Below are 27,268 nucleotides of genomic sequence, written 5' to 3'. Positions count from 1 at the left end.
ATTCTGCAACCAAGGAGGCAGAGGAGAATTGTATCTCTCTGAGTAGGAAACTTCACTGCAAGTATTAGACGCCACCATTCACATTCAGACCAATTTTGGTGGGCGTTTTATCAACTCATCATCACGATTTTTGTAATAACAAAGATATTTCAAGTCTTTGTATCATACTGCATCCTAAGATTCTGTTAAGCATGGGAAAATGCTCATGGTTGTGGTATGTATAAAACACAGCAAAATAATACTGAAATAAGAAATGACAAGATTTTTGAAGTTAGAAAATACCACTATTGAGGTTGCCAGCACAACTTGATTTAATCCCTCACTCCCTTTTCCCATCTGTGCATTTTCATTAGGGTAAAGTGTGAAAGTCCGTGATAATCAAGGGTCTTAAATTGATATTTCCAGCCAGTAATGTGACTAATCACTACATCTGGAAGGATAGCTTTTCTGTGACCTCTGCAGGTAGTTACAACAGCTGACAGAGCTGTTTGAGGAAATAATGGGAGAAAACCGGCTCAGTCTGTTCATCTTCCTCATAAGCTGTAAAATCCATTATTTCCTTCCCCCCCCTTTCTTATTGTATACTTTTCCAGAAATTAATATTTTGATTGCAATGCTCAGGCACAGTTCATGAACTGGCCACATAGTAGGTGGCTCTGTGTAAAATGTGGAAGCTTCTGTATGTGTGTGTGTGTTCAAATTACAAAGGATTTTATTTCTCGGCTTTCCCGTCTCAAAAGACTTGAGACAAATAACCACATTAAAAATACACAAATAGATGTCTACTACAAAGAGAAAAAATGTCACAAATTCTTAAGGACAGGGTCAGTTAAGAATGCCTTTTGCTATCTAGATCACTTGGGTGATCCTATGAATGCATGATTAGAACATTGAGCAGGAAGGACTGGTAGACTTTGCTGCAAGCAGTTGAAGCTTTCTATCATGCTTTTATCCCATGCTTCTTCGAACAAGCTCAAGGCAGCATATGTGGGATTTCCTCCCCCTTGCTTTATCTTCACAAGATCCCTGTGATATATAAGGCTGAGAGACAAGGTTGTTAACCTCCAAGGCCCTTTCCGTACTGGCAAAAAATGTAAAGTAGATGTGGATTAATGCTATGTGGAGCAGCAACCGGACCCTTTTGATTCAGATTTTTTCTTACACACTGCAAACGCATTCCATGGCAGGTATCCGGTCCTGCATCTGATTCAAGAAAGCCGACATTTCCACACTACCACAAAGTGCTGTTGCCCTCGATTGCCATGGATGTCCTGATTGGCTGTTGTGCCGTGCAGGGGCAGGTACTTTCGAACGCGTTGCTGCGTGACGTGGCAATGAGAAGATGACACTCCTGTCTTCCTATTGGCTACTGTTATCTCGTGCTTTCTTGCGGGGGTATAACGAGGTCTCAGAAACCTTCCTTCCAATTGCCTATTGTGCGCTTGTGCTCCGCATTCCCACAATTAAGCCTTGACTTTTTTTTAAAAAAAAGGGCATTTTCCAGCAGATCTGTTGGCAACCCAAAAGTATGTACAGAGTTCTTTTTCATTTACAATGGAGTGGCTCTCCACAACTGAGCACAAGACATCCTTGGTTGGAATGTGTCTTTTGAAAAAGCAACAAGGACCTGGCTATTTTTTTTTTCTGAGATGAAATTCTGTCTGCTCCAAGACTAATGAAAATAACAAAATACAGAGTTGCACAACAGAATACAGAGCTGGTGCCTGCACTTTAAAAACAAACTGTAGTATTCTCACTTCACTGGGATTATTAACTATCTTGGTGATTCTGATCTACCCTCCCTTCTATTCCAGTCCCCAGCTTGTCATGCCTGGATCCTCCTCCTCCCCCACTCTAGATGAGCATCTCCGAAGTACAGGCTGGTTGCATCCAAAGGGGGGCTGTCTGGGGGGGCACATTTCTGAAGGCACAGTCTCAAAACATTCAGGGTCTCATCAGAAGACTGCCCTGATGATACCCCCCAGGTTTGGTGAGGCTTGGTTCAGAGGGACCAAAGTTATGGCCCCTCAAAAGGGGTGCCCCCATCCCCCATTTTTTGCAATGGGAGCTAATAGGAGATGGGGCTACCCTTTTGAGGGTCCATAACTTTGGCTCCCCTGGATCAAACTGCACCAAACTTGGGTGGTGTCATAAGGACCGTCTCCAGATAATACCCCCAAATCTTGGTGCCGATATGTCAAAAAATGCGCCCCCTGCAGGAACATCCCAGAAATTTGGCCAAGAATCTTTGTTCTGAAGTGAGTTTACTGCATTGCTGTCAATGGGGGGTGCAGGCTGGGGGACACATTTCTGAAGACACAGTCTCAAAACTTTCAGGGTCTCATCAGGAGACTTCCCTAATGATACCTCCCAGGTTTGGTGCAGTTTGGTTCAGTTATGGACCCTCAAAGGGGGTGGCCCCATCCTTTCCAATGGGGGCTAAGGAGATGGGGGCTACCCTTTTGAGGGTACATAACTTTGGCCCCCATGAACCAAACTGCACCAAACTTGGGGGGTAGCATCAGGACAGTCTCCTAATGATACACTGAAATTCTGGTGCCAATATGTCTAAAAACGTAACCCCTGCTGGTACCAATGACCTGGTGCAACTAAATTGGGTCATGGTGGGGCACCATGGTTTTACCCAGGGCTCCAGTTTGCCTCGTTATGCCCCTGGATAGCCCCCACCCCTCCACTGTAGCAGAGAATCCCCTTCCTTCTACAAGAGCATCTCCGAAGTACACACTGGTTGCATAAAAAGGGGGGGGGGGGCTCTCTGCCTCTTATGGACAGCTTCCCCTGAGTAAACGGCTTAACAATGAGCCGGGTTTCCTTCCTGCTGATCCAACGAGTGCTACAGAGAGATAATGGAAAGCATGACCGACCGCAAGGAGCAGTAAAAGGCGAGTGAGAGCAAATTGAAACCTAAAAATCTGTGTGTGCAACTCCAATTCAGTAGTGGCTTCCGATTGGCTGGGTTCAATTGCGTCAGCGCTTGGGCGGGTATTTTGAAAGTGGAGCAGTCGCAAGGTATAACACACTAGCCAAGCACATCTGGAGTTAAACCATGTCTTTTAAGTTGTACATACATCCAGGAGCAGGAAAAAAGTGAGGTAAATGGTCAGATGTGGAGCAAATCAGAAAGTGAGCAAAACTGATCCATGCTAAAGGGCTCGAAAGTGTGGAAAACTTGTAGAATATGGAGCGGCCTCAAATAATTGTTCTAGAACAAACCTGTAGTGTAAAAAGGGCCCAAGTGGGGCTTGGAGTTCTCCCAGAATTACCACTGATTTCCAGAGTACAGAGATCTGTGCCCCTGGAGAAAATGGCAGCTTCAGAGGGCAGACTATGGCCTCACATTCCTGCTGAGCTCCCTCTCCTCCCCAACCTCTGCCCTTCTTAGGTTCCACTTCCAAATCTCCAGGGCTTTGTCAACCAGAGGATAGCAACTCTAGGCAATGATTAGGACCACAGCTTCATGACCAAATGAAGGTTTGAACTTGAACTGGCCTGGTCTTAGTCCAATGTACTAACTACTATACCACACTGGCTCACTATAATGGCATTTAGCATAAAATTAGCTCTTTGAATTGTGCCATACATAATTTGTAACTTGCTGGCACAGACACGTTCCCCTTAGGATTACCCTGCCAGTTTAGGAAAAACTAAAGATTGGTTCAGATAGCTATCCCAATGGGAACTACCAATCGCATGCATTATTATCTGATCCTTCTTCAAGTCAGCTCAGAGCAGTATAGTTCTCCTTTCCTTGTTTTATCTCTACAATAACCTTGTAATGGAGGTCAGGATGAGAGGGAGTAGCTCATCTGGCATCATTCAACAGGCTGCATGGCAGGACAGAGATTTGAACCCACATTTCCCAGATTGTAGTCAAGTACTCTTACCTATATGCCTTAGGCTCACCTCATCTATGATTGGTGGTGGCCATGCCCTAAAGGCCCTAAAGAATTCATACACCTACATGTCATCATGTGAATGCCACCCATAGTTCACTAGTATGGATGGCCCAGACTAGTCTGATCTTGTCAGATCTCAAAAGCTGAGCATGGTTGGCCCTGGTTGGTGTTTTGATAGAAGAACATCAAGGAAGTCCAGGATCATAGATGGAGGCATGGAATGGCAAGCCACCTCTGAATGTCTTTTGCCTCAAAAACTGTATTTATATAATTTATATTTTATAGGGTCACTTTCTACACCAGTAGTCTGGGAATAACCTTATTTGAGATCTTGGAAAACCACTGTCAGCTTTCCTGCCAGCTTGCTCTGGATTAAATGGATGACTACTCTGACTCACTATAGACAACACTCAAATTATGGAGCCTTTATGGCCATTTCTGCACAGCACAGTTATACCAGGTTACAATTGGTACCTGACAATCCGGGTCTGTTTTATCCCAGTTTCTCCCTTCGCATGGCTGCCCACTTCAGTGAAGGAATGGAGTGAAGACTGGGAGAAAATACTTCAATTTGTTTTGCATGAGCTTGGGTCTTTTGTATTTACACTGCAAGTGTATCAATGCATGTGCAAATATCCTCGGTGTCCCGTGTTTTGATTGGCTGTTATATTGGGGCAGCAGCTTCAATGAACGTCTCTGCCCTGCCTTTTGAATTTGAATTGCTGGCGGCCGCCTTTACAACTGCTCTGTGGTTTTTGGGTAGGAGCACATTTTGTGAGCCGGGAAATTCTCTGTTGAACCTATTGAACTGGTTCAACAGAGGTGGTGCAGCTGCTGGGTGTGTTTATGGTGCTGGTGGCGCACCTCCTCAACCTCATGCATGGTGCCCTTGCTTCATGTGCTCACTACCAGGAAGAGATGGCCCAGGCATCTCTTCAGTGTGCTGCACTGAGGAGACACTACAGGCAGGCATGACATTTTTTAAAAAAATCCTGGGATGAGGGAAATATCACGGGGCAAACTCGTTTTAGGACTGGGAACCATGTGAACTTCTTGGCCAAACCGGGATATTTCCCTTGCTCAACCCAGGATATTTCGACCATGCAGAAACAACCTATGAATCATCCTTTCCACTGTCTAGCTAGAGGGCCTGACACAAAAGATAGGCCATGCTGTAATTTGAGCACTGAGTATAAGGTAACGTCGTAATTCATCTTGTTAGCATTGTTAGTTTGTTTTGTTCTAAATATAGAGAAAGGAAGGCTTAAGTTTTGTGAAGCTTTTAATAGTTTCAATAGGATTTGGTTTACATGACCATTCAGATAATTTCCTTAGGATGCTGTCAGCAGGTTTTTCATAAAATGTAGGAATATATCTTGCCTTGAAATTACTGGACTTTCTATTAAAAGTTTGTTTGTGTGCACATGGGTTATACCTGAGTGATGATTAATCTAGTGAATGGTTGACTTTCCTTATAACTTATAACTACACTATACATGACAGTTCCTGGAGAAAAAAGCCCTTTCACTGCAAATGAATTTTCCTGAGTGGAGTAATAACTGGGATTACTGAAGGGTTTAAAACAACTGTGATGTGTGCAATCAGTCTTAAATACCTAAATAAACTCTGTAAGTTCTCAGTTGGATCACACACAACTCCTTTATACATTGCAATTAGTCTTAATTCTACACAAACCTTAATCCCTAAGGCAGACTCAGTTTGCACACCCACCGTCACAAAATCCAGTGACTTTACTGTGCCCTTTATTCACATATTCCATAGCTTATGTGCCAATTAAAGACAATCTCTCCACCATGTGTGTTGGGAACCTTTCTTTCTTCAATTTCAGACTTTCTTCTTGTACCTGCTCTAAGGAAATTTAAGACATTGATGTTGCATCCCACAGAATTCCTTCAAAGTTGCTGCATTTTGGAGAAATGATGTTAGAAGTAAAGGTCAACAGGAGTGCGGGTGGGGTGGGTGGGTGGGTAGGGTGATCTTACAATGGCTGGTAAATCCCCCTTTGAGACTTCCTCACTACCCTCTTACATTGAAGACCAAAAAAATCTACCAAATGTCATTCCTTGTGGACAAGGAAGACCCAAGGATAGTATGAGAAGGGAGTTAAAGGTCTGTAGTTGGAGGAGAGAACTGGTAAATATCACACCCCTTCCTTCAGCACAAATTGTCCATGGGATCCATGCCAAAGCCTACAGAATATGAATGTCGTCACAATCATACATCACCTTACTAAATATCCTAATCATGAAACTAGTGTTTCTAAGGTATTAGCTGTGATGAAAAGGTCTCCAGTCCTTTTCACCAAGAAGCCCTTCTAATATCAGAAAAGCTCATGATTGAGAAACTGCTATCATATGTACAGGATGCCCTATTTATGCCAGTGGAGGAAGAAACTGTGCATAACCAAAAAGCATTAATAATTTTAAAATGGCTGGCTGACCTTGATAATTTTTAGACCGCAAGTTAAGAATACACTTTTCTGACTTTCTCACCCTGTTCAATACTTGGAAGAAAGACCAGCAAGGAAGACTGGGGCTGCTGTGTGGAAAAAAAAGTCACAGCCAATCCTACTTGTCTCTTGCCTGAAATACCCCATGGATGAAGACACCATGAGTCAGTTGCAACTTAACAACACATTCTTCTTTGGGTCAGCTACCTTATCCTAGGATTGCCAACTCTTGGTTGGGAAATTCCTGGTGATTTGGGGAAGAAGCATTGGGTAGATAGAGTTTGGGGCAGAGAAGGACCTCAGTGATGTATAATGCCACAGAATACCCCTCCAAACCAGCCATTTTCTCCAGGGTAACTGATCTCTCTAATCTGGAAATCAGTTGTAATTCTGGGAGATCTCCAGGGTCTTCTTCTCCAGATATAAATGTGTTCCCTTATAGACAAACAACACAATAGTTGGGTCTGGTGACCTTGCTTTTTTCTGAAGCAACACAGGAGCTGAGAGGAACATAATTTTAAAGATTTCAGGAGCCCAATTCAGGTCAGGACTATGGCTGCTGCCTTCCTCTCATGGTGTTTTTCCAAACCAAAATGATCCCGGGGAGAACTTATTTGCCCCACTTTGGATCTGCATGCATAGTATTCCATGCACAACGCAGCTGCAAAGTGGGATAAGTGACCACCTCCAGGGGTAGTCTCAGAAAAATGACACAGAGGGAAAGCAGAACCCCTCTGCTACTTGTGCTATGGTCCTGAGCCAAATCAATCCCCCAGAGACTTTTACAGCACAATCTAAATCCTGGATGGGAGGGATAGCACCGCTGCAAAATGTCTCCCTGGCCACCCAAAAGCACTCCATAGGGGAATATGGAGTTTTGCCACCCAAAAGGATGGCATAAGTCCATCCTTCCCACCACTAGTGAAAGACCAGTGGGAGCCAATTAATGTCAGCTCGGCCTCTGGGAATACCTCAGGTTGTGCCAGTCTACAAATGAGGCCAACAAAACTCTGGAGGCAGCAGTCAGAGGCACCCCTGTTTGGTCTCCCAGCCAATAAACTGCACTGCTTCCTTCAGCCATTCTGCTCGCACCCCATGCCCCCCAATCTGGATTGAGCTATAAAATCCATGTTTCCTACAGTTGTTTTGAGTGGATACAGAAAGTAAGTGAAGTTTGTGGGGGTGGGGGTGGGATCTAGGGTAAGTATGGAAATCTGTACTCAACTTTTTGAAAAAACATCTCATACAATTTGACTCTAGAGTCCACCTCTCTTGCAAACTTCTTGGATGTAGCTGGTCATATGCAAGATGCTTTAGACATTTGTCTTTTTAGTTGCATCATAATTTTAACTTTTTAAAAGAATCTACTTCCTGCATTTTTAGGTCATGTGAGATTTGTTACTAAGCTTAAAATAAGCTGTTTGGAAGGCTGTTTACTTTCAGGATCTGTCTTTCAACTAAACTTGAACAGGCACTGAAGTTATTCAGCTTCTTACGTTGCTGGATCCCTTATACATACAAAGGTCCTTTCTGCACAATACAAATGAAATGTTTTCAGGCTGGAATATAGAATGTTTCCTGCAGGAATTCCACACGGCTGAAGGGTCAAAACATTTTTGAAACGTTTTATTTCTGCCCCAAATGGTCTTATGTGAAAACACTAAACTAGCAGTCTTTGCCTGCAGTGCTGCAACTTACCATTCTGTGCCACAGGGCCTTAAAACTTGCTTTCTGGATGTACGAGTGGGATAAATATACATACCCTAAGTAGTAACTGCCATCTCAAAATAGCTCTCTGAAATAATTATTTTACGTTCTCTAATTTGAATTACACGATGATACTTCAAAAGAAATTCAGGTAGATCCTTAACACAAAGAACAAAACTAGATAGTGGAATTTTCTTTATATGAGACAATAAACCATTCAGGCCTAAAATTTGATTTCCACTAAAAATGAAGACTTCACATATATATTAAACATAAAACTAAAGTATTCAAATAATATTGATACAACACACTAAAAGATGCAAAACAAAATAATTTGTTTCTGTGATTTATTTTCTTTTTTCTATTTCTGGCTGGGACGAGAAGGGTAGCAGATTTAATAAAATACAATAATAGAATAAATAAAAAAGAAATCAAATGTTACTTTTTGTCTTTACCTTAAAAAATTAAACCAGTTATACCTATTTTATTAGCTTAATGTTGGTAAGTACAATTTTACTTGCTAGGTCCATTTTGGTTTTTAAAGCAAGATTAAAGTCATGCACTACTCATTATAATACTTCTAGCAAACATATTTCTGAATAATTCACTTCAGCCATTAGTAAACTGGTATTGCACAAAGGGGGAAAATGAACGGGTATAGATATCTGCAATCCCAGCTCCAAATCGGCTTCCTAATTAATAGACATTGTGCTCTGTAGAATACATTCTGTAGTTAATGATATAATGTTTGCAGTTAAAAAATCTCAGAAAGACTTTAGACCTGCGTATCAAAGATACTCATATTATCCTTTTCTGAGACACTGACCTGTATCCTCATTTAAAAACGAACAACCCATCTTTACGTAATTAAATCTTTGTTTTGATCTATTAGTATTCAGCAAAGTGCCATTTTATAAAACCTTGCACTGAATAGGCAATGCTGGAGGTAACCATCTGCAGCTTTAGAGTCGGAGTTTGAATTGATGAAAAGAGCTTTGTGTTTTCATTGCCAAGGTTGATTCTTCCAGTCATTAGGCATTCCCCTCAGATCAAATCAATGAAGCTCTTACACCCGTGTGTTAAATTTTCTTCCACTCATGGCTTCCTTTGCCAGCTATACTCCAGAAAAACTACTGGGTCTTAGCCACATTCTTCTCACAGCTGTGTCAAAAAAGAACATCAGAGCATCTTTTCCCAAACCCATATGGGTAACTGGTCAGTCCCCTGTCTGAGGGTCACCTCACACTGTGGTGTGATTATTCAATTATTCATTCTTGTTCTTGAACTGCACTGCTCAGATCATTCTGGGAAAGATTATACCCTCCAGTGGGCGCTGGAGAATGTCTTGGACATTGGTGTGAAATGCACACAATTCCAACACTAAGAAGGCAGATTAGTTTTACTTTGAGAGGAAGAAGATCCTGACACCTATTTAAAAGTCTATTCAAATATGATGTGTCTTGCACACTGCATGTGAGTCAAATGGCAGCATCACATAAAAACAGAGATTTATAAACTGATCACATAAGCTGAAATACAAATGACATGAAACTCATTCTAAAGCATAAAAGCTGTAATTTTCTAGTGTTTTCATGCTAATGTTGCAAAAGATGCACACTATTGCAGGAAAATAGTTATATAGGCAGTCATTATATGAGATATATATGAAAAAAACTTTATCCTGTTTTACATTATAATTAATGTTCTGCCTTACAAAATGTATATCTTGATAAAATACAATTTTATTTTCTGCTAAATCGAATCTTACACTTTTTAATTTATTGAAAGTTACCGAATACACTGGTACAAAAGACCTGTAAAATATTCGTTCCATATCTCTCTAAAATTAATAAAAAGAGTTCAAGCTATTTGAAATGACTTCAACATTTCCTTCCATGCCTAAATTGGATATATTCCATCAATTCTGTCACTTTTACAGTCTTACATTTCAGGCAGTGAAATGTTTTGTTCAAACTGTAAGTCAGTGAGAAAAGTTTCATCTCGAGCCCTATCATTTTGTTGCATCAATAACTTCCTTGTTATTTTTTGTTGAATGTAGCATCCTTGTGGATGTCTGACTATATGCAGGGACACCAAATGGCTTATATTATACATTACATGGAGATTAAAATTAAAGCTACAATCATAAGCACTACTTAGAAATGTTTCATTAAGTCAGGCGGGGCTCATTTTGATGCTAATGTGTTCAAAAGGAATTGTGGAAATTAATTTTTTTTTAATTTCAAAATTCTTCTGCATCGGGTTTTAAGTCAATCTGAAAACAATCTGAAAACAATGATATTCCACAGTCAAATTACCTTTCGCAACACACAGTTAAAAAATCCCTAGACTTGTGATGGGTAAAATCTACAACTTGTTGAAAAAAAAGGCAAATCTCCACTGTTTCCAGTGATTAGGACTTTATACAAAAGTACGTTTGTGTGTTATCACAAAAATATTGAGTCCTTAACTAGGCAAGTAACTGCTTTCCCCACACAGCATCCCAAAATGTAGAAGCAGATACACAGCCGTATCTTACACTTGTCTGCTAAGCAGCTTGCAAAAGTGCATGGGGGCAGGCTAGAATAAGTGTGGCTGAGAGGAGGCCAGAGAGATGGATGTTCATGCTGCACATGTATCAGCTGAAGGATGGGGGCTATGATTGGCTACAGACGTGCTCTAAGTTGTACCATGGATTTTAGGTGTAGTGAGCAGCTGTGGGTGGGCAACTGTTTTTCACTGTTTCTGACAGTTACAATAGGGTTATGGAGCAGGCTGGGAATGCTTATACCATCTAGACCAGTGGTAGGATTCAGCAGGTTCGCACCACTTTGGCAGAACCAGTTGTTAAAATGGTGCTTGTAAACAACCAGTTGTTAAATTATTTGAATTCCACCACTGGAATTGGTTGTTAAATTATTTGAATTCCACCACTGATCTAGACCTTGCTCATCCTGCTGCAAGTCCCAGATACTGCCCGTTTCTGTGTTGTCCGAGAAGTTGTGCCACCATGGCACTAGCACACCATAGTACCCATTCACTTCCAGACATACTGGCCCATCTCCTAACTGGTGTGTCTTAGAATTACACTGGTATCAGGGTTATCTGCAAACCTAAATAATTTGCAGTCAGGGTTTAGGATCATTTTGCTGTGAATAAATTTTCTTGATAGTAATTTTCAGAATTTGATCCCTACATAATTAAATTGTCACCATCTTTGGTGACCTCCCGTGAACTGGGAAACCATAAACTAATGGTCTCAGATAGTCTTTAATCCATGAGACTGATATCTATCACCCATTGATTCATATTTAATCATCCTGTCTGCTATTTTTTCCCACTTTGATTCTGCAATTTTGGGTTCAGTCACATCAACAGCATAAGGAATTTGGAGAGCAGGATTTCTCCCCCATGATCTCTCATGCTCTCCAAAGTTGATGATGAAATTGAACATCCCTTAGGGCTAAAAAAAGGAGGAATAACTGGAGGGTGGCCTGGTCCCCCCCAACCCCCTGAAGGGGGCAGGGATAGGGTTGCCAGCTCCATGTTGGGAAATGTGTGGAGATTTGATGGTGGAGCCCAGGGAGGACAGAGACCTCAGTGGAGGACAGAGTCCATCCTCCAAAGCATCCATTGTCCCCAGGGCAACTGATTTATGGATTCTGGATATGATATGTAATTCCAGGAGATCACCAGACTTAACCTAGTGGCTGGCATCCATAACTGGTTGAAATCCTACAAATGTTATCCACAGTATTCTTGCGCCAGCAGAGAGTTACAAGAAGGGAGTTTTGCTCTGTTTTTGGGAGCTTCTGTGACCTATGAAATTCTAGCCCTGAACAGGGAACTGCCACGACAAAAGCAGAAGCTCTGATCCCACAGGAGATGTCAAACAATCCTGACTTGTACGATAAACAATCCTGATTTGTACGATAAATTATGTTTATATTCTGAAAGTATATGGAGATAACTTTTGCTCAATACTGAATATTATGTATATGGAAACATTTGCACCTGCATTCATCTGTCACAGGCATCTGAAATTGACTTTTAACCAGTAATCATCAACCGAGAATGAAGGAATAAAGATCGAGTTGCGTAGATCTGATTCTGGCAACATCAGGTTCATGCATGAGTTTATTTAAGTGGGACATATGAATGCAGCCTCAACAGTGAAATGTGACTGAAAATTAGGGCATTAGAAAATGTTGCTTGCTCACTTTGCTTTTCTCAATTTCTTATGCAAAGCAAACACTTTACATTTTTATTTGAGTAAGGTGAGAGAGTGTTCCTTATTTATTTATTTATTTATTTATTTATTTATTTATTTATTTATTTATTTATTTAACTTGATTCCCCACTCTCCCCTGCGACAGTGGGCTCAGAGCAGTTCACGTTATATAAATATACAATGAAATATCTCCTTAGGGTAGCACAAAAAAAAGGGGGGGTTTAACTGAAGCTTTCAGTACAGGAATCTGTCAGCTCCTTTTTCAAATGCAGAATATTTTATCTCTCTTTCTCATAAAAAAAGACTAACAAACAGGTTTTGCCTAATAGCAAATGGCTGATCTGTATGAAGCAGTTGAGGTTACAAAAGAATTGTGAATTCTCAGCCGAGTTTCCCTGCTGATGAGTAAGAACTGTCTGTGCGGCTGTCCCAGAGGTGTCAGAGGAATCTCTATAGTGGCACACAAGAGTTCTTAGCTCAAAGTAAACACACATTCCACAAACTCAGCTGCTTAATCTGTTTGCAGGTTGAATTATAAGATGGCGTGGCTGACTGTGGGTGCTGGGAAGAGGCAGCAAGCATTTCCACAGTTTCTTGATAAAAAGGGCATGCTGTTGTTGTCAAAAGACTTTGCCCAGCTGCTTAATTTTGCTACAGGCTCAGAAGGCTCACTTTAGCATTCACTAACTTGGCAGACATTTTTCAAAGCAGTTAAGCACATCAAATTGAGTTAATTCTTTTCATAAAAACTGATGCTGAAGTTAGCCTGGTTCAGGTTATATTTTTCAGGTCCATTACAGCACTCTTGGTTTTGGGGGTGGGGAGCAATTACAGCCAAGCTGGAAATTTTCCTCTGTAATAATCGCAGCTCATAGTAAGACTATTCCATTATAGCAGCAAATTATTTTATCACAAATTCTAAAGACCTGAAGTAGGATATTTGGGCAAGTCTGGCAACGCCATTATCCAACCAGATTCACAGCCTAGTAGATTGTGATATTCTCGCACTGTGTTTTTGATAATATTTTGCACTCATGTATGCAACAAATTAACCTATCACATCTTATATAAAATTGTAGTCTGGATTCAATCAAACCCTAAGAAGAATCATAGTGCAATCCTAGGAAGCATTACATCAATTTAAAGCAGTTGAAATCAATGGGATTAATGGGGTGTAACTCTACTTAGGATAGCACTGTTGCTCATGTTACGTTTCTGCACCACTGAAAGGATTTTGTTTTCTCAGGGATTTGGGTTGCTTTTGGTGTGTGGTTGCACTCTATGGCCATTTTCCTTGTAACATAGTTGTAGCATCTATAGTATTCTTTGTAGACAAAGGAACATGTAGAGATGTGTTCGTAGCAAAATCTGTTTTTATTACAATAATTCTGGCATGCAAAATAATGTTTCTGGGTGCAGAATAAGGTGGTCAAAATCTTTCATGCTGCCTGACAAGGGCCCAGTTTCTATATACAACACTGTGAAGCAGTAATGAGAATGTGCTGTGATGGAATGTACCCTACATTTGTAATTTTTCATAAGTGCAAGACCTACCCAGCATGTTATAGACTAGGGTATCACTCTCCCCAACTATTTTTACTTGGGGGAACATAAAAAATGAATCTCTTTTCCCTGCAGTCTGAAGTTATCTACCCTGTTCTACCAACTCAGAATTCTGTTGCCTCATTCTGTCACATTTGTGAAACTAGGCTCAAGTCCAGCTCATGGAGAGGCTATAGGACTGCTAAGTCATATACATGAACATTCATAACATATCCAAGTGTTATTTTTATGTGATAATTCCAAATCTGCATCTAGAGACCAGCACTCTTGAAAAACTGGGGTCCAGATCACATGGACTAATGATGAACATATGTTGAATGAACACACTTCTGATTGTGAGACTAGCCCTTCCTCACATTTAGTGTACTTATGTCAGTTTTTACTGTACATGCACAGCTATACATTTACATATTCAACATAAATACATTCTGAACTTGGGAATTTTCAAATATTGCTCTGAGGATTCAAAACTGGAATGGATATATGTTCAGACATTCACTCAAGGGCTATGTAGATATTAAAAATATGTACCACTTTACAAACATGTAGGGGAATGCTGGCTTGTTGCAATATCTGTACGATCAGTCAAACAAAGACTGCTCTAAGCATGTACAAAATCTGCACATATTCATTTCATGTTTATTCCACCTTTCTCAGACTCAATTTTCACTTTATTCCTGATTGCATAGAAAACCCTACCAGTTTCTGTACACTTGTACAGAAATAGTGCTCACTGGAGAAATTTGGCTGAATGTGCTGACATGAGGGACAGGCAATTGGGTACATTCCCTTATATGTTCAGTTGTATTATTTTTAATGTCTGCATAGCTCTCAGAACACTCATTCACAAGTACCATAACATACATGCACACAACATTCTGCATATGGGGAACTCAATGGAGCATTTTATGGGTGGAATGATTTCCATCTGTGGAATGCAAATTTCTTACTCCCCCAGCCCCCCTGCTTCTGGGTGCAGAATTTTAGGAGCATTTTGACCCACAAAAAAAGGAGGAGGTAAGAAAGCTGCATTTTGAGGGCAGAAATAATTTCAGAATTGCTCTGTTGGATCCCAAGGTAGCTACTGTCTCAATGCATACACACATTAGTGTACATATGTGTGAATGCACAGACAGAGAACACAAATTAAATGCATTTGCACACATGGAAAAGGCAAAAAGTAAAATGTGGTTTGGAACAGCTCCCACTTCTTTTATACTGGAACTACTTCAAAACATGGATTATACATCTAAAATTACAGCTTGCATGAACAGAATGCTTTCCTGGGGATTGGCAGGCAATCCGTGTGCACTTGAGCCATTCTTGCTCCTCAGATTTCCGTCCGTCTCATCATTTGAAGCTTCTTGGGAGGCTGTTATGTTGGTTTAAACGTCACAGCCTCCTGGGATCTAGCCAGAAATACTTGCCCACAACAACATTTCATGGCAGGTGAAACATTTAAAAACAACTTGCCCTCGGTGCTGGCACAAACATATGGATCATCTCCATGCCTGTATCACATATCCATGGCAATTGCTGGTGTGGTATGAAGCAGATAGACACTGATGTGCAAGGCAAAAATTCTTATTTATTTATTATTTGATTTATATGCTGCCTTTCACCAACAAGGGACTCAGAGTGGCTTAAGAATCAATTTAGAATACAGTAGTTCAATTGCACCATAAAATAAATCTAACAAGGGGAATGGAGTATAGGGAAAGAAATGGGAAAAGGGAAAGACAAGAGGAATTAAACAAGGGGAGGGATAGAGAGGCCAGATATGATGGAACATGCTATTTCTGCCCTCAACCATAGGCCTGACAGAATAGCTCCATCATACAGGCCCTGCGGAATTTAGGCTGGTCCCACAAAGCCCAGGCCTCATTTGACAGAGCATTCCACCAGGCTAGGGATAGAGTGAAAAAATGCTCTGGCCCTGGTTGAAGACAGTTGGATATCTTTCAGGCCAGGAATCACCAGACAGTTATTATCCACAGAGTGGCACGCTCTCCTTGGGGTATATTTGGAGAGGTGGTCCTGTAGATATGATGGCCCTAGTCTGCTCAGGATTTTAAAGGTTAAAACCAGAACCTTGAATCTGATTCAGTATTCCAGCAACAGCCAATGCAGCTGACAGAGCACTGGGCAAAGGTGTTCATACCACAGGGTCCCAGTAAGGGCTGAGCTGCAGCATTCTGCACCAGTTTGAGATTGTGAGTCAGCCTCAAGGAAAGCTGACCATATGGCGAGTTACAATAGTTTAGCCTGGAGGTGACCGTTGCATGGATCACTGTAGCTTGGTGAAGGCATGTCAAGTAAGGGACCAGTAACCTGGCCTGACAAAGATGATATAGCTAGTTTGACCAGCTGTGCAACTTTGCTTCTGTTTTTATTTATATATTTTATATTATAATAGTCCTTGGCTATAATCAGTAAATGTTTTGACCAACTGACACTGGTGCAATTTGAGCCTGATAATGTGGCATCAAACATCACACCTGAGCTCTTGACAGTTGGCCAAGATGTTGGTTGCACCCTATCAAGACCTGGAAGGTAGCCATTCCCCTCCAAGACTCCCCAGCCCAGCCACAGTCCTCCATCTTTGCTGGATTTAATTTCAGCTGGCTCTGTTTTAACCATTTTACCATGGCCTCCAAAGTATCTGGGGCAGAGTCCAGCCAGCCACCCATCAGCAGATACAACTGAGTGTCATCAGTGTATTGATGACAGCCCATTGATGACAGCCCAAATTTTAGTGCTTTTTTGGTTTTTGGCCTGCAGGGGGTGCATTGTTTGGGCTAGCAGCACCAAACTTTCAGGGATTGTTTGGGGGACTCTCCTGATGATACTACCTGGGTTTGGTGAGGTTTGGTTCAGGGGGGTCCAAAGTTATGGACTCCCAAAGGGTGTGCCCCCATCCCCCATTGTTTCCAATGGGAGCTAATAGAAGATGGGGGCTACACCTTTGAGGATCCATAACTGGACCCTCTTCTTCCTGGAAACCTGGGATATATTATCAGGGAGAGTCTCTTATTAGCTCTACTACCAGGTTTTGCTGAAGTTTGGTCCAGGAGTCCAAAGCTGGACTCCCAAAGGGGAAGTGCTCCCATCCCCATTGTTTCCAGTAGAGGAGTTAATAGGATAGGAGTTACACCTTTGAGGGTCCGCCTTTGGCCCCCATGAACCAAACTTCTACCAAACCTGGAGTGAAGTATCATTAGGAGAGACTCCAAAAGATACCCTGAAAGTTTGATGCTTCTAGCTTAACAATTGCATCCCTGACAGCAGGCACCCCCCCAAATTTCCCCAGATTCTCCTTTTAAATCCACCCCCTTCGGCATGGATTTAAAGGGAGAATCTGAGGTCCTCAGTTTAGAAGAAGAAGAGTTTGGATTTATATCCCCCTTTCTCTCCTGCTTAAGGAGCACTCAAAGGGGTTTACAATCTCCTTGCCCTTGCTCCCTCACAACAAACACCCTGTGAGGTGGGTGGGAGCACTGAGAGAGCTCCGAAAAGCGTGTGACTAGCCCAAGGAGTCACCTAACTGACGTGTGTGGGAGTGCACAGGCTAATCTGAATTCCCCAGATAAGCCTCAACAGCTCAAGTGGCAGAGCAGGGAATCAAACCCGGTTCCTCCAGATTAGAATGCACCTGCTCTTAACCACTATGCCAAATCTCGAAAAGTGGATATGCTGTTGTTTCAGGGTGGGGATAATCCCACTCCCAAAGGAAACAGCATCACTTTTCAATGTGTTGTTTAACTGGGGGACTTCAGATTCTCCCTTTAAGGTGGATTTCTAAAAGGAGAATTTGGAGGGCTCTCTAGTTTTAAACACTTTGACATTGAAAGTGATGCTGTTTAGGGGTGGATTCCCAGACTTATCGCAGTGGCTTGCCCGGTGGTGGTGCAAAACTCAGATTTTGCACCAGGCTTCATTTTCCCTCTATGCCTCTGCCCAGAGTGGAGGGAAAGGGCAGGGCAGGGGAGTCTGCCATCCCTGACCTCGGAGAGCTGCTTTTATAAGCGCTAGGCCAGGGGCGGGGCTTGGGGAGGCATGGCCATGCCCTAGGGGCGGGTGGGGGTGTTGCCCCCCTGGACCTCCCCTAAAAAATCTATACCTACGTCCCTGCCTGAAGCTGTTCAACTGTCACTCTCTTAATTACCTTTTCTAGGAAAGCAAGATGAGACATGTGGTGGATAAAGAGGATCCAAAGGTATTTTTAAGTGCAGTCTTCCAATTGCCTCTTTCAACCCCCTCTGGGAAAACTTCTGAGGACAGAATTAACTTGATTATATCTATCAGGGAAGACCACACTCCATCTCCACCAGCTTTCACTGGCCAAAATGGGCACGTGTCCAAGGGGCCAAAATGGGCACATGTCCAAAGGGCAATTTTTGTTAACTGAATGCTTCTTTTTAAAGCAGTTATTTTGAATAAATAGTTGAATAGGGTTTTGGTTTTTTTGCTGTCAAGTCATAGAAGAGTTATGATGACTCCACGGGGTATTCAAGGCAAGGGACATTCAGAAGTGGTTTGCCATTACTTGCCTTAGTGACATGACCTGGGTATCCCTTGAAAGTCTCCCATCTAAATACTAGCCAGGGTCAGGGCTGAGAGTGTGTGACTGGCCCAAGACTGCCCAGCAAGCTTCTATAGCATGAGGGGAGATTTGAAACTGGTTTTCTAAGGCCCTAATCAGATATCTTTACCACAATGCCACACTGGCTGTCTTTGTTACTTCGTAGAAATGCACAAATAATGGTTTCTCTTTGAGTTCTAGATGCTTTTTTGCTGCAGTGATCTTCAGAAATGTATTCTGGGGAGGAGCCTCATTGGTTATCACAGTTCCTTTAGAGGAAAGGGGGGAATTCTCTGTGGTCACATAATAGGGATTGAAGCAGGGCAGCATAAATGCTTTGGAAAGTACTTTGGTCAGGTGCACTGTAGCCAGATTCATGGATGCTTGGCAGCTATCCTCCACCTCTTGCTTGACACTTGAACAAATCAAAGCACAAGCTGTAAAAGTGCCAGAAACACTACAACTGCAATCCTAGGCCCACTTGCTTGGCCCATTGACCACAGCAGGAATTTCTTCTGAGTACACCCACATAGGACTCAGCAGTAAACTGCTAGTCTCACTTTCAACAGTGTCAGACTTCAGAATTGTTTGTCACAGAACAAAACCAGTTTTCAGTCATCTTAATTCCATTTGAAAAAAACCCCCTGTGTCTCAAATTACATATGCCACAATATCTTTTATTATCTTTCAGATTTTAAAAACTATGAGTTTCAGTACCTAAGCAGAACAAAGGAGAATGAGTTTCAGTGCGAACTGATTGTCAACTTTGGAGTTTCCTGTAAAGCCTGGATTTTTCAGCAAGTTCACAATGGAGACTTTCTCTGAGAAATCTGTCAAAAGATGATGACCTTTTTGGCATTCAGTTTTCCTGTTTCATAATCTCTCTCCATGACACTGAACAACCAAAAGACAGGAATTATGATGAACTTGTATTCAAGGCTTGTTATTAATTTAATCTACTCTGCAAGCTAGCCAATAAAAACCTGGCTTTTGATTAAACTTGGTTATTCTGGTAAGCAGGCTGACATTGGCATTAAGTTCTTTGGCTGAGAGACTGCACACATTTAAATTTAAAGTGACATTAACCCTCATATTATTTCACTTGAATCTTCCAAGAGGGGAAAAAAACTACATTAACTCATTTTGATTCCATCTGGATATCCTCGCAGTGGGAGATGGTTATTAAATGGAAAAATAACAACAAGAGAGATGCTGGGACTTGAAACTGTTGGAAGGCACGAGGCTATTAGAATGAGGCTTTCCCACCATTAACCACCACACTTCACTTGATCCAGTTCCAGAAATGTGCAAGTACCTGCAAAATGATCCATTCTCTTCCATGTAGGAAGGAGGAGAGAATTCGGGTGCAGCAGGCAAGAACAAAGGCATCACAAGGACTCAGCCATGGCCTGGGAAAGGTTGTCTGCTGTTGCTATATTTTCCAGCAACCCAGAGGACAGTTTTGCTATCTACAAAATACAAGCTTTAAGTCCACAGATAGGCAACTGGTGCAGGCTGTTCATTCACCAGATTCTCTGTGTGAAGAACTTTTACCTTTGAAGAAGAGCCAAGAAATACTGACATGCTGCAATCCAGAAGCAACAGGCATCGATACAAAATCTGGACAGTAACTTTACATACTACATGCCATCCTATTGAGTAATTTCATTCACTCCCAATTTTATGAATTGTTTTCATCCATCAGTTTTAGCAAGAGTTTACTCAACTCATTCAATACTGTATTTTGGTTTAATGGGAAATACTCTTCACAACAGCTATTTGTAATTGCTGATATTTTGATTCCAGAACAGCAGCTGCGTCAGAAGGTTTTGGCTGTTCAATGATGTGGCTAAAATAGGCCATGCCTGTACTTACATGCTTTCACTTACCCTCACCGCAGGGCCAAGGTAGAAGGGTATTCCCCCAGTTCCCCTAAATGTTTGAAGCTGTTCACTGGGGTAAATAAGATCTATAAGGGTATCTCATGCTGTTTCAAAAATGGTTAATATCAGTTACACAGGAGAAGGTGAGGAACTGGATCAAGGCCAGGGGCGGAGCGAGGGGAACTGTGCCCAGGGCTCGTGCGTGTCCTGCGCCCCTGCTGCAGTGGCGCCCACTCCCGTCCCACCCCAGAATGCCCCCTCCACGCCCCTGCCCCGGGGCACACCTGGGGGATCGTGCCCCCCATCCCATGGGCGCTACGCCACTGATCAAGGATATTATAGTTTTCCTATTTAAATCCTTTTCTAGATATGACTAGGGCAGATTCTGCATGGGCCAAAAACAGCAGTGTGAAAACGGTGTGAAACCGGTATAAAATGGTTTAAAATGGTGTAAAAGGGTATACACTGTTTTCACACTGTTTTTACACCATTGTTTTTGGCCTGTGTGGAATCCGCCTATGCTAAATAATTGCAGTCACAACAAACAAAAAACAGATGTATGAATCATCTATTAGGAAAATATTTTATATGGATAAAGACAAAGTGATTCCCCTCCCATCTATAGATGGGTGAGCATGCAGAATCAAATGGGTTATGAATGGACAAACAATTACTCTTTTGTTGATGAAGTCAGACATGGAATAAGTATGGTAGTAAATCTATTGAATTGTTTAAACAAGGTTTAGATATATTTAAAAAACTCCAGTAGTCAGTCTGTCTCTCTCTCTTAAAAAAAAGTAACTTCAATCTCTATTTTATGCCATAGGAAAAGAAATAGCAGTCCATTAGCTGACAAATGGCATTTTTAGAAGGAAATTAACTTACTTCTGAATTTTTTTGCTGGCCTCTTGTGATGCCTCTGAAGCATGCTGAAACTTTAATTCCATGTTTGCTCTCCCCTCTGCCGTTTGCTGAAGCTGGGTTGCTAACTCCTCATTCTGAAGCAGCAGCGTAGAGACAATCTCCTCTCTGTTTTTTAGAGCTTTTTCATATGTCATCAGAGCGGAATTGAACTGATCTTTAAGATTCACTTCTTGAGACAAAGATTGGTGTAGGCTGTGAAAACAAAGACACATGATCAAGTGATGTACAATGTTTGAGTGATTTCTGGCCTGTACTTTCAGACAATTGGGGCAGGACAAAACACATACATGCAGGGTCTAATTAAACATAAGTATACCATGAAGAATTTTTCAAAGATGTAAAAAAAAAAAATCCAGGGGCAAAGTAATCCTCTCAACCCAAGTTCTGAAATGTTCATGTTCACATATATAAGTTGAACCAATAGTTACTACTACTTTATTGTATTACTTTTATGTGCCACCTTTTTTCCATCATGCAACTCAAGGTGGTATACATAGATTTCCCATGAGGTCTCCCATGCAAGGTGATATACATAGATTTCCCATGAGGTCTCCCATGCAAGGTGGTATACATAGATTTCCAATGAGGTCTCCCATCTAGGCTCTGATCAGACCCAGCCCTGCTTCATTTCAGCAGGATTGCTATATCAAGGGCTTTTAGCCATGCTATTAATAATTATTGAAATATAGCAGTCTTAATCCACAACATGATTTTGTATTTATTTGTTCTTCAAAATTAATTTACATGGTGGAGGTTGCAGTCACACCTATTTCAAGTCACAAACATTTCCTAGAAATAATGACCAAGCAAATATGAGTTATTTTGATTTTCTTTTCTTGTGAATGGGGAAGTAGGACAGTATGCTTTAAAAATGGATGTCACACCCTGGCAGATGTGATTTTGAAGGGTGGAGTCACCAGGGATTTACCTCATGTGATAGTTTAATGGATTTTCACATAGGAGCTGATTCTGACAAATGCCTCCCCATGGGCAAAAAGGCTCATCCTGCTTCATTACATTTTGTCAGTCTAACATCCTACATCAAGTTACAGCCGTCTAAACCCATTCAATTCAGTAACCCTAGAACTATATAATTCTGCTCAGGATTGCACTATGAGGTGTCAAGGAGCTCCATTTTATTCAGGTCAACCTTGGGACAACCTCATTAGCATTTAAGGATGCAACAGCTTCAGGAAAAGAATGGCTTCCAGAAATTTACAGTGCAAACTCAAGAACCCTTCTAACTCCATTTAAATCAATGTGTTCACAGGGATGGAACTCTGTTTAGGATTGCAGTGCAGGGCTGAAAGTAGCTTACATCTCAATGGAAATGAAGCCTAAATAAATTGTAGGACCTTTGAAGTGGGATGCCTTGAATGTGGCACCTCCTTGCAATGATTTGCCATGCACTGAACATGCTTTATTTTTTCCAGGCTCTTTGATGATTTCCCTGCTCCTTTTTCTATGTTTGATATTGTTTTTGCTTGATTTGTACGGTTTTACACTATTTTTTTGGAAGATACGTGGATACATTCTTTTTCACAAGCTAACAGAATACAGATAAATAAAAATAGCTCTGATCTTTATTCAGCAAGAGACAGATCATGCCTTAAGCAGGCACCTGTACACCAGAGGTGGGATCCAGCAGGTTCTCACCAGTTCCCAAGAGTGGGTTACTAATTATTTGTGTGTGCCGAGAGGGGGTTACTAATTGGGTCTGCCTTTCCGTTAGAAATTCCATTAGGTCCAAAAATCATAAAGTCCTGTTGTTTCCTATGTGGCTGGTTAGCAAAGGTAGAAAACGGGATAATTCTCCCTGTTGGGCTGTTTTAAAAACATGTTTTAGAAATATGGTAAAGTTCCTTGTTTAAGGAAATTATCCTTCTTTTGATTTCTAGAAACAAATTTAAGTATTTGAAAGTATTAAGTATTTGACAGGCAGTCGATTAGAGGAGAAGTAGTTGTTTCTGTTGGCAGTAGACGATAGGACTTGCTATAATGAGTTTAAATTATGGACAGAAAGAAACCAGCTGGAAATTAGGAACTTTTTTTTACAGTAAGATTTTTTACAGTAACAGAGAAATTATTAATGCCCCGCCCCTGGAATGCCCGGCCACGCCCCCATCGTGCCCCGCCCCACTGGCGCTACACCACTGTTTGAATCCCACCACCATGGGAACCTGTTACTAAAATTTTTGGATCCCACCTCTGCTGTACACATATATTTGTGTAGGAGAAGGTGCTTGCCAGGGCACAACATCTCCTATAGTTGTGTAGCATGGGCCTTGGTTTAGGGATCTGCATATGCAGTGGGAGGATGGAGAGTTGTTTCCACAACTTCCCATGTGTTTTCAGGAACAAAGTACAAGCACATCTTCCCAGTTCTCTTTGGTCAACTATTTGACCAGATCCTTTGCAGAGCTGTAGGCTGAACAGTTAGTGAGCATAAAGAACAAATGAAAATGTTTCCTTTCACCAGATATTATAAAAAATACAATATTTGCAATATTTATTGATTAGATTTTTATTCTTCTTCCACGTTCCTCAGGCCCCTTCTGCACCTGCCGAATAATGCACTTTCAATCCATGTTCAAGGCATTTTGCAGCTGGATTTTACTGTGCAGAATAGCAAAATCCACCTACAAACAACTGTGTAAGTGGATTGAGGGTGCATTATTCTGCATGTGTGGAAGGGCCCCCCATGTTGCATATAGCCCTATATTTTGCCTTGTAACATTGTGAGGAAAGTTAGATTGAGAATAGTCACCTGATAAAAACTGAGAATAGTCACCTGAAAGTTAGACTGAGAATAGTAAGGTTGGTCTTACTTACTTATGGTCTTACTGTTAGGAGAAAGGCTTTATTAAATGAAACATGTGTTTTAAAATTGACAGTTGAGAAAGTAAAATTGTTGTCCAGAACAACAGTTTGTTTGCTACCATTGCTTTGGGGGTGGGGGTGGTGAAATGTTAGGTGAGTAGAATACACAATGATGGAAAGCAAACATATACACACACTCCTGAATGGTTACCGTGCAAGCAAGTATACGTTATGTTTTCCTATTTTAAGCGCTGGAAAGTGGGCACAGGATAATAAACAAGCTCTGAGTCAAGACTGCTGGTTGGCACAGTCCTTTTCTTTCCCTTCTGCAGAAAACATGGCCATATCACTACATAGCCATATAGAAATTAAAACCCACCTACATGAATAAGTAAAATATGGCTGATTTAATAGAAATCTAAAAGTGAAAGGTCAGAATATTGGTATGTCATTACACCTACCACCTGAGGTTGTTTGAAAATGCTGTGAAGTACCTATTCAATTAAATAAAGACATTTTGAAAGTATAAATAATGTATAAAGAGACATGAAAAATCCACAAAGCAGAGGCACTCCAAAATCATTGGAAGAGTAGCAAATAAAAAATATAGACTTACATTTCGCTAAGAATGGAAGAAAAAAAATACTTAAGCATTTCAAGTTAAGAATAAAAGCTGTAAGCCAAACACATTACCATCCTGCTCTTTCGGCACACTGGGAACACTACGAATTTTACTGACAGAATCACAGAGTACAATCCTAACCAGGTCCACGCAGGACTCTTCAGTGGGGCTTGCTCCTACGAAACTTCTTAAATACTTCCCTGTAGACTTCTAATTGTCTCATTATAGGATTTTTGAGGTAAGTTGGCCAGAAATTTACCACCGCCTTTGCTGTAGTGGTGCTGCTGTTGTCTACAAAAGATCCTCAGCCAGTATTGCCTTCTACTGCTGCTGCTACCCAGTAGCTAGCCTTTAAGAATTTCTCTGTCCTCATTACTACTGGAACTGTCTGTTCTCTTCTGATGATGTGGCCATTGATCCCTGAAGGGGGTGGACACATCTGAGTCTGGTATCTCAGTTGTGACCATTCTGTCTTGAGTGACTCTGTTTAGCCTCTTGATAAAGTCTGGACCCCGTATGGTGTTGCTCCCAGCTTTGCTGACACACACAAAGCCCCTTACCTCATTAACATACATGTCCAAAGGGGGGCATCCCATAGGCCCAATCTGAGGTGAATATAAAGGAAGCTGTGGCCCTAAGTTTTCAAGACCTGAACAAGGCTGTTAACTATAGGACATTTTGGAGGACCTTGATTCAGAGGTTGCCATGAGTCAGAAGTGACTGATAGCATTTAACGCACACACATACTTCTAATGTTAAAATTTTATACTTAGTGATATTTACTTCTAAGTAAACATGCATAGGATTGAACTTCTCATCCAACTTCAGTGAATCTGTAGACAGATGTTAAAATCTAAGTGTTTATAGGCCTCTAGTCAGTGCTGCTAACAAATATACATGAAAAAAAGTAATTCAGTCACAGCTTTTTATGAGGGATTATTTTGTGCTTACAAAATTTGCGATGCAATCTATCATGTTTGTTGTAATACAATCTAATACACTGGAAAAAGCAGAAATCAAAGCCAAATCTCATTTTAGTAAGACTCCACTTCACAATACATTAGGTCACTTAGCATGTTGGATTTCTAATATCTCATATTGCTCTCGAATACTTGCTAAAATAGTGGTTTTGAAATCTTGCATTGCTGCTTCACAATGATAGGATTCCAATTATGATAGCCTTTTGAAACAATTATATCACTAACCAAACTGACAGTTCTGAAGTAGAGACAATTTAACCAGAGTGATGAAGGCAGATTGTCTCAATAGTTCATCCCAGTATGTTACACAATGAAATCCACTCAAATTGATTTCATCCCTCTTTCTGTGTGTGTGTGTATGATTATTTCACATTAATGTTGCTTCCATGTGGCACAGTTCCCTGTTCTTTGAGAAAGCAAGAATGCTGCATCCTCCTTGCTTTCCCTTCCCCCTGCCATTTTAATTTTTTTTAGTAATTTATATGTGTGTGTGTGTATGTGTGTTATTAGGGTGGCAATAGTGGGTGGTAGTCAGGGCCAGAGCTAGGGGGAACTGTGCCCAGAGCATGCGTGCGCCCTGTGCCCCTGCCATGCCCCCGCACCGGTGCGTCACGTTCCCTCCACCCTCTTGGCACTACACCACTAGTGGGAGTGGAAATGGTTCCCGACGTAGGGCCAGAGAAGGATGCATGAGTGGACAAGTCTAAACCTTCCTTTCCACTCTCCCCCAACCTTGCTCTGGGTATGATCTGGAAAGAAAAATATCAGAAGAGCTTATTAAAATCCAGGAGATTGGTGAAAACATGACACTTAAAATTTAAAATTTGAAGAGAAAAAAAGGAGGAAGAGCTCTGTGCAGAAGAAACTTGAAGGTCAGCACTTTATACTCTTTTTCATGGAAAGATTAAAGTAGAATTCTATATTAATCTACCATATTCTGGACTTTCTTTTTTGCTGAATGCTCTGCTTGGGTCCTAGTGTCTGCCTAGTTCTGCTCCCCACCCCATTCGCCTTTTGCCATTCCTCCTTCTTCTTTAAGAGACGGTGTATACCCCTCTGAACTCCACAGGAGACAGAAAAAAACATGATCAATAGACTGAACTGTATTGTATGGGAAACACTCACCCTCCACCTAGAGAAAAAACTGAGAAGTTTATGTTGAAAAAATATACATAGCACCCAAATAGCAACTGTGAACAGGGAAGCATTTTTCCCCCTTTGGAGCCTGCTTTTTTGCTTTTGGTTCAGTGGTTACCCAGTGATTTGGGCAACTGCAATCAGTATATGCTTAAACGCTCCCTTTCTAGAACAACATAATATCACAAATTCCATTTTTCTCTGCCATGAAGCCGGAGGCATGTACAGCACTGACCTGTCCTCCAACATCTCTACCCTCTTTCCTCCATCTGACTATCTTTCTCCTCCTCTGTCTCCTCCTCCTGCTCCTCATGCCTGCCAAGCTTTGCTGCTGCTGCCGTCACTTCCTGTCCAGCAAGGTGGCCTGAGGCTCTGTCTCCCCTGCAGGCTCCTGTTGCTGCCACCAGCTCGGAGCCTCGGATGCTCTCCCCC

General features: G+C 41.4%; 1 protein-coding gene across 4 annotated transcripts in view; it reads right to left on the bottom strand.

The window, feature by feature from the left end:
- Positions 1–27,268, bottom strand: part of MIPOL1 (mirror-image polydactyly 1) — a 254,510-nt gene that overhangs the window by 25,372 nt on the left and 201,870 nt on the right. For 3 of the 4 annotated variants that reach the window (XM_048485912.1, XM_048485911.1, XM_048485909.1), the window contains one exon: positions 21,239–21,469. In XM_048485912.1, the coding sequence (XP_048341869.1) occupies positions 21,239–21,469 (231 nt within the window). Of the gene's footprint in view, positions 1–21,234; positions 21,470–27,268 lie in introns of those variants that run through there. The other variant, XM_048485910.1, reaches the window with a different exon arrangement.

Source organism: Sphaerodactylus townsendi, linkage group LG02 (assembly GCF_021028975.2).
Source record: "Sphaerodactylus townsendi isolate TG3544 linkage group LG02, MPM_Stown_v2.3, whole genome shotgun sequence".
Lineage (NCBI taxonomy): Eukaryota > Metazoa > Chordata > Lepidosauria > Squamata > Sphaerodactylidae > Sphaerodactylus > Sphaerodactylus townsendi.
Note: the sequence above shows the minus strand (reverse complement) of the source record. Positions and strands in the feature narration are given on the sequence as shown.